This window comes from Phyllostomus hastatus, unplaced genomic scaffold, assembly GCF_019186645.2.
Source record: "Phyllostomus hastatus isolate PE091 unplaced genomic scaffold, TTU_PhHast_1.1 phas_scaffold_200, whole genome shotgun sequence".
Classification (NCBI taxonomy): domain Eukaryota; kingdom Metazoa; phylum Chordata; class Mammalia; order Chiroptera; family Phyllostomidae; genus Phyllostomus; species Phyllostomus hastatus.
Genome location: NW_025334016.1, coordinates 941,193 through 953,659, shown reverse-complemented (window position 1 = coordinate 953,659; position 12,467 = coordinate 941,193). Strand labels below are relative to the sequence as shown.

Here is a 12,467-nt window from a genome sequence, read left to right as displayed (position 1 = left end):
CTGTCACCCCCTGAGAATTCTCAGCCTGGCTTGGCTGGCTGCACCTTGAGGAGAATTGAGCATTCCTCCTTTTTGTCCTAGGGGGACAGAGCAACCAGGAGGTCAGGTGTAGCACTGCTTTCTGCAGAGGTCCATCACAGGCGGCTTTTATTAGAGCCCCCACCATTAAGCTTAGCAGTTCAGGCCACTCACATCTTTCTTCTTTCCCTTAGGCAGTGATTCCCCATTGCCTTCCTGTTCACACTCCTGATTGCTACCACCTACAAGGCTCATCATGGCTTTTAATCAGAAGAATCCACAGTCCACACCCAACCAACCCCTTCAGAGCTGCAGTGAGACCCAAGGCCTGGAGGCTGCACAGGCACCTGAGGCTGTAGAGAGGGCCTGTCTGTCCTCCGACCCTCCCATGCCTGGCAGTTTGAATGAGGCTCCTGCTGCTGGTATCCCCAGTAGTCCTGAGAGTCCTCAGAGTTTCTGCACCTCCTCCATTGTCACCATAGCCACCTCATCATGCAAATCTGGTGAGGAGTCCAGTAGCCAGGAGGAGGAAGGTAGCACCTCACAGGAAGTTTTCACAGATGCTCTAGATGATAGGGTGGCGTTGTTGGTGGATTTCCTGCTGGTCAAGTATCACATGAAAGAGCCAATAACCAAGGCAGAAATGTTGATAATTGTCAGAGAAGAGTATCAAGACCACTTCACTGACATATTACTGCAAGCCTCTGAGCGCATGGAGATGATCTTTGGCCTGGATGTGAAGGAAATCGATCCCATCCACCACTGCTATGCCATCGTCATCAAATTGGGCCTCACCTATGATGGGATGCTGCATGGTGAAAAGGGCGTGCCCAAGACCGGCATCCTGATACTTCTCCTGGGGGCCATCTTCATGAATGGCAACCGTGCCACTGAAGAGGAAATCTGGAAAATTCTGAGTGTGATGAAGTTATATCCTGGGAAGAAGCATGCCATCTTTGGAGATCCCAGTTGTCTCATCACCAAACATTTCGTGGAGGAGGAATACCTGAAGTACCAGCAGGTGGCCAACAGTGATCCTGCTCAATTTGAATTCCTGTGGGGCCCAAGAACCCACGCTGAAACCACCAAGATGCAAGTCCTAACGTATCTGGCCAAGGTTTATGGGTCTGACCCAAGTTCTTTCCCATCTCAGTATGAGGAGGCATTCCAGGAAGAACTGGAAAGATCTCAGGCAAGAATTGCCACAGTGGCTATTGATTACCATGGTCACTCCCAGTTCTAAGGCCAAACTTGGCTGATCCTCCCATGCCTGTGGAAGCCAAGGATAGTTTCCTCGTGCATTGTTTGAAGAGGGAGTTGATGTTCATAGAATTTAGGTCAGTGAGAGTGTTGAAAGGAACACAGTGCATGCCTGTGTCTCTCTTTGGTATGTGTAACTTGAAAATCAGTTCTTTTGTTTGGTAACACCTGTATTATTCAAATTATTTGTTTTTTTATAGAGATTTAATTAGTTTTAAAGTCTCGAGTTTATGAATGATATTTCCCTTATGTAATGCTTTAAGAACCTTTTGTCGTAAGAGCTTGGTTGTTTTTGAAAACAAAATGTGAAACTATTCATCTTTTGGTGTCATCTGGAAAGAAAAAAAAACATGGCATTGCAATAGCCATGTCCCTATATAGGTAAAGGAAATGAGCTTTAAGAAGTTGGGATCAATGGAGAAAAATAGTCACAAATCTAATTGATACTCAAATCTTGTCTTTCTTAAGCTTTTTAGTTCTTGTTGTGTAAAATTAAGTGATACGTACATGTATTTTCCTAGCTTTCTCAAGAATGTACAAGAAATAAATCTTAAGATATCAGACTGTATTCTCTCTGGCTCATTAATCCCTGAAGATTTCATTAAACACCTGCCTTTTGGAAACACTGCACCAGTACTGGGAATGCTAGGGTTTAAGGAATTAGGACTTGTTCATTGAATTATATCAGAGAAAAGCAATAATCCTTTAAGAACATGGTGTGATCTTCTAGTATCCAAAGGAGAAGCAAAAGGAAGGTGTGAATGGGTAGATGGACAGTTCAGATGACACTAAGTGTTAATAGACTTAGGCCTAACAGTGTGGAGCTTTGGGACACTTCAAGTCCTTCAGTGGGAGGTGATTTTACATTAACTGGCTGAGGGCATCGTGAGCAGGGAGCAGACCTAGATTGTGTCTCTCAGGGTTGAAACCCAAAGTCTGGAGTGTATACCAGCTGTTAACTCTTACTTTTGGATCCCGAGTAAATCCTACACAAATGCTTACCTGTTACTGGAATGGAAGTTGTCCTGCCTTCCTGTGCCACTATAGTGTAATTCAGCACACAAAGTAGTTGTTTCATTTACATGCATCATGTATAAGGATTTTCTGAGAAAGAGAGATGATACTCCCTTGGGATTACACACCCTTAAACCACTGGGCTGGCTCCTGTGCCACTGCCTAGGATAGGCAGGGCTGTCTTTATTCCAAGGAAAATTTAAGTAAGCTTTACTTAGTGTAAATTTGCAAATGTTTTAAAAAGGCTAAATTCCTGGTTTTGGAGAGATGAAGGAAAAGGGAAGGAGTGTTGCACTGGAAGATACAGGGGAAAAATAATTTTCAATACTAGCCTTCTAGTATCTTGCCTATGAATCCCCTTAATAAAATTTAGCGGGAGAGAAACTAACTGAACTATGGAGGCAGGTATGGGAGTAACACAGACATAAGAGACTCAGAGAAGTGATTAAAGAGGGGAACATTTATATATTGTAAAGAAACAATTTGTGAAGAATTGGTAAGGTAAAGGAATTTGGGTTTAGGGTAAGTTGGTGAAGAAGTAACAAGGTTTGTTTGTATAGCCTTCTAGGTCCTAAATCCCGGTTCTTCACAGATAAGGATGCCTGTGTCTTTGTGGCATAGGAAGGACAACCTTCACGTGGGAGATTTATATTCTGTTTTCAGGGGGACAAAGGAGGATCAGTGTGTCCCTCCTGCATGAGTTGTTTCTCAGGCACCTTTAATTCAAAATAAGCAATATACCAAAGAGACATATTTAGTAGTGAAATATTCTGATCCCTTATAAAGGGCAGCTGGGAGGGAAGTGAGGAGCTGGTCCTTGACACAAATTCTGGGAAATGTGATTTCCATGCAGCTGGGGAGGACATTCCCACACCCAAATTAAAGAACACAAACTCTGAGGGGATGATTTTACAAAGTTTCCTTGCAGAGGAACGCTTTTTTCTGACTATGCCCTATGCACTTAGGTTTTCTAAGAAAACCTAGATTTGGAAAACCCACTCACTCACACACTTACATACAGATGAGGGTAGTGGGATTGGGGATTAACACAATCAAAGTGAAACTTGCTGATCCACTAAAGTTTTAAAACACCAGACCTTGTGCCATGTGCTTTATAGACTTCAACACATTCCAACAGTTCTAGAAAGGCAGGGTTTATCACAATCAGAATCAGATATGAAGTTCCTCAAGCCCAGAGAGCTTATGCTTGTCCTTGATTTCACTTGTCTTGTGTGTGGCAGAGCTGGAAGTAGGACTATTCTCTGAATTCATCCACAGCCCACTCTGTTTCACTCTTCCCAGTCTGAGTCAGACCTTCAGTCTCCTCATTTATTTCCCTTTTCATTATTTGTTAATGCCCCTTAGGATATAAAAACAAGGATGTCATAGCCAAAGAACTTAAGGCGGATTTAAGGAAGGAAGATTGAAAGAAGAAATGCAATTCAGCCATGGTGTGTGGGCTTCCTTTAACTAGGGATGTCTACTGTGAGCCCTGGGTTTCCTTGCAAGCAAGCTCTGCCTAGAGACTGGTAAATTTTGTCTAACTTCAGCTCTGTCTACATTATAGTGTCCCTCCCTCAGATCTTCCCCAGGGCACACTCTTATCCAAACTGGAACCTGATCTGCTGGCTGACTCTAATCTTCCTCTGAAAGCTGCACCTTGAATCCAGTGGTAGAAACAGGACAAAAATCAACTGCCCTCCTTCTGACTGTGAGCATTCTAATTCCCTCATGGCCCCATCACTCACCATGTACCCCTGAGGTAGCAAGGTCCTGTTCCACATAAAAAGTAACTTTGATATTGACATTTAAACATGTCCACTCCCTGGACATTTCCTCCACATTCTCAGAAGTTTTCCCCTAATTCCTGGTGAGTATACACTGACAGAACATAGAACTCACTAATTTTGCAGATACAAAGTTGAAGCTGGTGAGCAGGTTTTCAAGTTACTTTGATAGTTGCACTGGAATTGTAATGAGCCTTTTCTTTTCCTTTCTTTTCTTTTCAGTGTTTGTTTTGTTTTTGAGATTGGCCACTGAACACATACAAATATGAGGTTACCTATGTGGTTAAGGACCAAAGCCTCCCTCATAAGTGATAGATCCATAAGAAAGATGCAAAAACATGGAAATCATTGCTTGGGAAACATCTAGTGAGGATTAATTTCCTAAAATCCCTGGAGGTTTTCCAGGGCTGAAATAGTTTCTTGACAGGCATGCCATTTTTTGGTCAGCAAGCTTAAAAATAACTCAGTGACCTTCTATAGCCTCTTGTCTAACTACTGGTTCAAGGGGAAATGCTACTTTTTCCTTGTGCCTAATGGCACCCACACTAGTCTTTCACCATCGAGGGTGGCAGAAACTCATAGATTTTTTTCCAGGCATTGGGTTCAATGAAGAAGAAAAGTTCTTATCCTATTCAGATTTTACAAGTTACTGCTTAGGTCAATGAAGAAAACTGCTATGGGGTGGGGTGCAGTAGGTCAACCTTCCCCGCCAATACTTTACAGGATCCTTTAGAAAAGTGGACATGAGCCTGTGTTTGTGAACAACTGTCACATAGTACAATCTCAAAAACTTTCGAGAATCACAAGGAAATTTGGCCTCTTCGGCAACTCTAGCAGGAAATAAAGAGGTGGTTGCCACAAAAATTCTAACATCAACATTCTATGAAGCACCTATTTATAACAATGTATGGGGGAGACTGCAAATGCTTATCCCCATCTTGTTTTCCTTTCCTTCCTGGGCCCATGGGGAAACTATAGTACCAAGTTCATTTGTAGTTAGAAAGGTTCCTATGCCCAGCTATTGCCATTGGTCTGAGAGCAGAAGCACTATTTGTCATTTCCAGGCCAAAACATTTGACATCCAGTTTCCCACCATACAGGTTTTTAAATGCATTAGTCAGTCAACACAAAAATCATGTGTTGATAGAGTTGACCTACAAGAAGCAAGCTGTCAGGCCCCATGTCACCTGTTAGCACAGAATATCTACCAAGCCACATAGAGAAATAGACTTTTATTGTATTACACTGTTCATATGTCAAGCTGTGTTACATCATTTAGCAGTAACTTTTTCTGGTTAAAACACCTTTCCTCTTCTTGTTTTTAGGCTTATTTACATATTTTAATTACTAAGATAACTGCATGTATACTTGTTGCAAGGTATTCTAAATGGACTGAGAACTGATGTATGTCCCCCTTTATAACTCAGAAATGTTGCCCCTCAAAGGTGAACACAATTAACACTGGGTACATATAATTTTAAAGCTATTTCTAGTTCTTTTTCCATATATAGATGTACTATAAAAGCATGTTGTGATAATCTTTATGTACATGGATTCATTAATATATTTTATTCTTTCAGTAGTTAGAACTGGCATACGTATATATAATTTTTTTTATCTCATATGTTTTAATTTTTGTCTCTTCAGGTTAATTGTGGGGCTTTTTATATGTTCTACATCTCTAACCAGTTTAATCTTTCTTTTTGTTTCTTGAAAAAATAAAATACTGTTATACCTGTTTGTTTACTCATTCTATTGTTTCTAGTTTAGATAGATAGATTGATTATTTTTCTCCTAATTATTGATTATATACCCCTGCCTCTTTGCATGCCTGGTAACATCTGAATGTATGCCAGACATTGTAAAATCCTGATTTTACCTTGTTTCACCCTTGTCCAGAAGAAATGAACATTTTTAAAACTTTGAATACACAAATATTTTCAAGCTGTTTCGTCTTGTGATTCAGTTACTTATAGACAAAGTAATCCTTTCAGTTCTTGATTTGAAGGTTTGTTAGATGGGACCAGAACAGCGTTAACTATGGCTTATGTTACCATAATGTTGAATCAAACACTTCTGAGTACTCCCCCTGATGTCCCATGAATTATGTGATTTATCACTCTACCAGGAAGGACTAGCAGCCTTGTGTGGGCTGCTCTTTCCTTTTTCTGTGGAGCTTTCTCAAGTCCTTTCCTGTCTCTCATGAAAATTTCCTGCGTCCCCCTCCTCAGACTCTCAGCTTTATCTCCTCAACTCAGAGAAAGCCCAGGCTCCACCTGGACTTCAGGCAGGAAGCTGGGGTAATTATGGGCTTACAACCTCTTTTTACCTCTCCCAGTGATCACTATCTTTTGTGGTCTGATGCCCAATGTATTGAATATCATCATCATATAGTTTATTTGTCTTTATACTTGTTGCAGACAAGTGGTTAAATCCACTCCCACGTAGTCCATCTTCACCAGAAGTAGAATTAGTGTAATATATAAATAAAATCTAAAGTATTGCAACATATAAGTGTCTCCAAAGAATCAACTGACAAAGATAAATTAGCAATGAAAGATTGTGGTAAATGCACAAATACATCTACTTACGTAATTTTGTGCTTTTGAGAGTTTCATATAACTGAAATTGTACAGTATATAAGGTTGACTTAAAAACTTTCATTTTAAAATTCAGTATTATGACCCTAAGATTGATCCAAGTTGGAAAGTGATACTGTCCATTTTTTTTATTGTGGTATAGTGTTCCATCATACACATCATAGGCTTTTATCCACTCCTCATTGAATGACACTTGTTTTGATTCCAGGTTACAGTTATTAAAAATGAAGTCCATACACATTCATATGCAGCGCTTTTGTGTGTGCATAAGTTTTCATTTTTTAGGAAAATATGCAGTAAGCCCCTGCTCAAACCTAAATGTAAGTTAACTTTATTTGAAACTTCTTAGTGGTATTCCAGAGAGGCTGGATTGTGCATTCCCACAATCAATGGATGAAATATCCAGGTGCTTTACATCCTCCCTGGACATGGTATTTTTAGGTGTTTTTTGTTGTTGCTGTTATTTGATTGTATTTGCCATTTAAATAGCTATATAGTGGCATCTCTGGGGTTTAAGTTTATATTTCCTTAAAGGATAATTATGTTTAAGGTAGTTTCATGTGCTTATATAATATCCATATGTTGTTTTCTTTGGTAAAGCATGTGCTCCTATCTTATGCCAATTTCCTAATGAACTCTGTTTATTACTTTTGAGCAACAGAGTTTTGTTGTTGTTGTTTTGTAATTTAGGGAACAAGCTCATTTTCAGACATGTGATTTGCAATATATCTCCCAGCGTGTGTATTGTAATTTCTTTTTCTTATTGATGCAAAACATGTTTTAAATTAGATTAAGTCAGTATAAGATGTTTGATTTTATGGATCTAGTGTCAAGTGTAACAACTTTTCACGCTGGGGCACAGGGACATATCATGAAGTTGCGATGGGTTGTAGTCCACAAGAGAAGACATGTGACAGGATAGCTTGGAGAAAACACTTGAAAATTCTTCACTTAGTTATTCTATCTGTGCCTTGGTACAATGGATTTCTATTTTTTCACTGAAAACTCTAAGGGAGAAGCTCAAATTATAGCTGCCATCAAGTATCAATGTGGTCATTTCAGAAAAGCATGAGAATTTGAGTTTCTTGGGACAGCATGACTGCAGAGGCTGTAATAAATACCTGAAACCTTGTTAGTGGATGATAATTGGCCTTTTATTATTAGTTGTATAAAATGTAAATAATGGAATATAAACAGAAGATTTTTTCAGAGTGAATCACACACAATAAGGCCATGTATTTTTTCATGAATCTTTGGATTTATTACATATATACATATGAGAAAAATGGTCTTGGTTGATATTTCTTAGTGTCATATATATTATATGTATTGTTATTATGAATGATGGATAAGAACTCACTATACTAGGCAATACAATGTTCAATAATGTCAGTAATTTAGGGCCTCACAAAATCTTGGGCATCAGTTTGTTTGTTTGTTTTTTTTTAATTAAGTACCAACTTTAAGAACTGAAGGTGCTCAAGAGGCTTAATTCTACAGGACAAATAGAAGGAATAGATCACTGCCTTCTGGACAAGAAGCCTCCTAGAACTTCTGTCTTGTGCTGAGACTTCTTCATCGTGCCTGGGACCCTAAGCATTATGTATAAATCCTGGACAAAAAAAATTCTGAGCATGTAGACAGGTAATATTGTTACCATGGGTAATTGGATAATTCTGAATAAAGGAAAGAAAGCAAAAGTAATTGAACACTGAGCTTAATAACTGGAGACCATGAGCCTGTTTGCTTCCCCAGAGAGTTACAGCTTCAAACCCCAAGGAATCATAGCATTGTTCCACCAAAGGGACTTACCCTCCTCCCTTCCTTTCTCTGGTACCAGATTGTTTGGGGGGCACAGAGGTAGGAGCTTGACCATAGCAACCTTTCAGTGTAACTAGGGATTGGATCTATCAAAAGCCCGCAAAAGCTTGTGAAATTGATTGGTTCTTTTGAGAAAGCACCTGGTCCATCCCAAACCTAAGCTAATATTATCCAAGGAGAAAAAAGAAGCTCCCTCCCGCCTCACTCACACCCACCTGCTAACACACACATCCTGTGCATTATCATGTTTTCTCTTCCCAGGAGCATGTGACTCTGTGGGTATAGCAGCCACCAGGGCCCACAGCAGCCACCTGTGAGCTCCAAAAAACTAAGCTTTATTATGAAGCAGAAACTGTGGACACTGGCTTTTGTTTTGGCCTTGCCGAAAACATGGTTTGATGTTTTTCATGGCAAAACAGACAGAGATGAGGCATTGGAAACCCAGGGCTTATTTCTACTCAAAAAATTTTGCCACACCATAGTCTCCCATGCATGGGCTTGGAATGCTTCCCTCATGATTCTGTGGAAGTGCCTGATATCAACCAGCAACTGGCAACACAGAGAGCTTAAAATCAAGGAGCCAGTATTTCACATACAATATAGACTAGCATGAGAGAGATCTGAAAGACCACATGCCCCAGGACATGGGGGGAGAAAATATATACCCCTGCTGTCAGACTGGAGTGGGAGCAGAGAGAGACAACTGTGCTGCAGAAGCTGAGCATTTTCAGGCCACTACTGCCTGAAGTGTTTGAGTCTTCTTTCTCTTCCCTTTTCAAGGGTATTCTCCAGATTTACCTATTTTAGGGACACATAACACTCTGCAGGGCCCCCTGGGAGTCCCATCCACCATCCCTACTGTTGAAGCTGTACCATGCACATGGAGAAATGAAGGTGTTTTGAGATTTATTCTCAAAGGTGTTGTTGTGTGTCTTAGTAGTTTGTTCCTCTTTGTTGTGGTCCTTTTTTAGAAAATAAACTTTTTTATTGTTAGTCTTAAAAGAATAAAGAATAACTACTAAAGGTGTCAACAAAGCCAAGGAAGGAAACATGGAAACACCTCATAGGCCCTGCCATACAATGAGTGTTTTTGCAGAGAGCTGGCACTAAGAAGGTAGCTTTTTGGGTGCCATTCTGTTGTTCAAGTAGGCAATGAAAGAGCCAACCAGAAAGGTACGTTTGCTGACAAATGTCATATGAAGAACCAGGACCACTTCCCTGAATGAGGAGAGCTTTTAAGCACATGAAACTGGTTTTTGTCATTGATTTGAAGGAACTTGAGTCCAACAAACACTTACATGCCATTGTCAGCAAAATGGACCTCACCTTGGGAAGCTGAGTATTAACAAACAAATCTCTAAGGCTGGCCATGTGGTGACTCTCCTGGTCATGATCTTCAGGAATGGCAATGGAGACACTGAGAAGGAAATCAAGAAAGTGCTGAATCTGATGAGGATATATGCTGCCAGAAGTCATTTTATGTAATGTGAGCCCATGAAGCTCACAAACAGAGATATGACTGAAGAGAGGGCCGGAGGTTCTACCGGATTCTCAACAGTGATCATGAATGCTATGAATACATGTGAAATCCAACAACTCTTGCCAAAAACAACAAAAAGAAAGCCCTTGAAATTTTTTTATGAGGGTCCATGCTGCAGTCCCCAAAGCCCTAGGTTCCTGGTATGATGAGGCTCTAAGAGATGAGAAAGAGAAATCCTAAGCTAAAATCTCAGCTAGGGATGGCTTTCTGCCAAAGCCAGTTCACATTACAGGACCAAGTACAACAGCTCCTCCTCAATCAGATTTTTTCATTTTGTGTTTGAAGAGGACAGTCCATGTTGTATGAGGTTCAGGTCCATGATAGGGCTGGATAGAAAAATGTATATCATCTTTCTATTTCTAATTTATGTGACTACTTGGAGATTTCTTTTCCTATCTCCTTCCCTTCCTACATGCCTTTCTTCTTTCTACCTTAACCCTTTCTCTCCCTTTTCCCTCACTCCCTTCCTTCCTCCTTTTTCCTTTGTTTCTACTCATTTTACCTTCACCTTGTTCTTTATTTCTCCCTTCCATCATTTCTTCCTTGTTTTCTCATTCCCTGTCCTCCTTTCCTTCCTTCATTTCTTTTCTCTTTTTCATTTAGTTATTTTGAAGTGGTGTTCCTTTTTATAAATGGTGTAATTAGCTTTAGAATCTGTGTTCGTAAATGATTTTCCTGCACATTTACTGCTCTTTATCAAGTTCAAGAGTAGGACTTTTGCTACCTGTGTATTTAAAGAGGACAGTCAGTGTTCTAAGCAGTTGAGTTGCAGGATGTACCTGAAGGAAAATGGTATACAGAAGTCCCCCCTTATGTGTGAACAATAGATGCCAAGAACCCCTGTAAATGTCTGAAACCCCAGAGAGTACTGAACCCTATCTATACTGTATTTTCTTCTACACACACATGCCTATTTTAGAGTTCCATTTATCAATTAAGCATTATAAGATCGTAACAAGAATAAGAAGAGAATGGAATAATTGTGAAAACATAGTGTAGTAATGTGCAGGAAGTGGTCTCTATTTCTCAAAATGTGTAATTGTACTGTCCTCTCCCTTCTTCATTAGGAGGGTTACTTGAACACAAGCACTGAGCTATGTGAAAAAAGATTTGAATTGTAGATGGATGAGTAGGGAGCATATATAGCACGGATGTACTGGAGAAAGCGGTGATTCACATCCAGGTGGGACAGAGAAGACAGTGCATATTTTCATTATGCTACTCAGAATGGCATGCAGTTTAAAAGTTGTGAATTCTTAATTTCTGAAATTTTCTATTTAATATTTTCAGACCATACTTGACCATAGGGAGCTGAAACTGGAAACACCTAAACCACCAATAAGAGAGGATTACTGTATATAATTTTTGTATTCTTGATTTATGTGGTGAGTGGGAATTTTTCCTTCCTTCCTTCCTTCCTTCCTTCCTTCCTTCCTTCCTTCCTTCCTTCCTTCCTTCCTTCCTCTTCCCTTTTTCCTTCTTTCCAATTGTTTGTTTGACTCCTCTCTTTATTCTTCCTTTCCTGGCCCAGGAGCTTTCAATCAGAGGGGCTCTTTCACTCATCTTGTGGGCCCCCTTGCAAAATCACCATCCTATGCCATCAACTACTTCATATGACCTGAATATGGCAACAAGTAATTCATTTATCAATCCCACAGAGTTGCCACGTGAGGCCCATAGTTGTATTTCTATTTCCTTTTGCTTTAACTTCTACATTTCCCACTGTACTTTTACTCTGATTACAGTGCCACATGTTTATAGGGTCCTCAGTATTAGATGCTCTTTATCCAGACTGCCAAGCTCAATGTGACACAAAATAGTCTCTGAGGTTATTTTCCCTCCAACAATTATGTTGTTTTGCTAGTGTACTCATTCCTCTTCCCCTCTGAAATTCTATATAAGGATTGGGGGCAAAGAAAGATGACTTTCTATGGTATCTTCTTTTTCTTTCTCTCTCTCCCTCTCTTATTTGAAAAGGATTCTCCTTCCCTTGGTGATGAGATCTTCCTTTCTGTAATAACTTCCTCTCTTTTGTGATTTTATAGGCACCATTTACATATATTGTCATCTTCATATTCCTTGGTGACAAAGCTGGATAATGTGGCCTGCATTATTAAAGGGCTACAGGTAAAGTAACTGACAAGAATAATAAAAATGGCCCTGAATGGTGTGGCTCAGTGAGTTGGGCATCTTCTCACAAATGATAGGTCACCAGTTGGATTCCCAGTCAGGTCACATTCCTGGATTACAGGTTCAGTTCCCAGTCGGGGCGTATATGAGAGGTAACTGATTGATGTTTCTCTCTTACATCAATGGTTGTCTCCTCTTTCTTTATCCCTTCTTTTCACTCTAATGAAAATAAATAAAAATTAAAAAAATATTTAACACTATATATGCTAAATGGGCTCATTACAAAAGGTACTAAAT

General features: G+C 39.8%; 1 protein-coding gene across 1 annotated transcript; it reads left to right on the top strand.

The window, feature by feature from the left end:
- The first annotated feature begins 274 nt into the window (after positions 1–274).
- LOC123832673 (melanoma-associated antigen B16-like) lies at positions 275–1,261 on the top strand. The gene has a single exon (XM_045860420.1). The coding sequence runs from the start codon at positions 275–277 to the stop codon at positions 1,259–1,261; it is 987 nt and encodes a 328-aa protein (XP_045716376.1).
- The last annotated feature ends 11,206 nt before the right edge of the window (positions 1,262–12,467 follow it).

Bases quoted from the DNA above. Each gene is read 5' to 3' on its own strand.
- LOC123832673 (XM_045860420.1), top strand. From the start codon at position 275: ATGGCTTTTAATCAGAAGAATCCACAGTCCACACCCAACCAACCCCTT.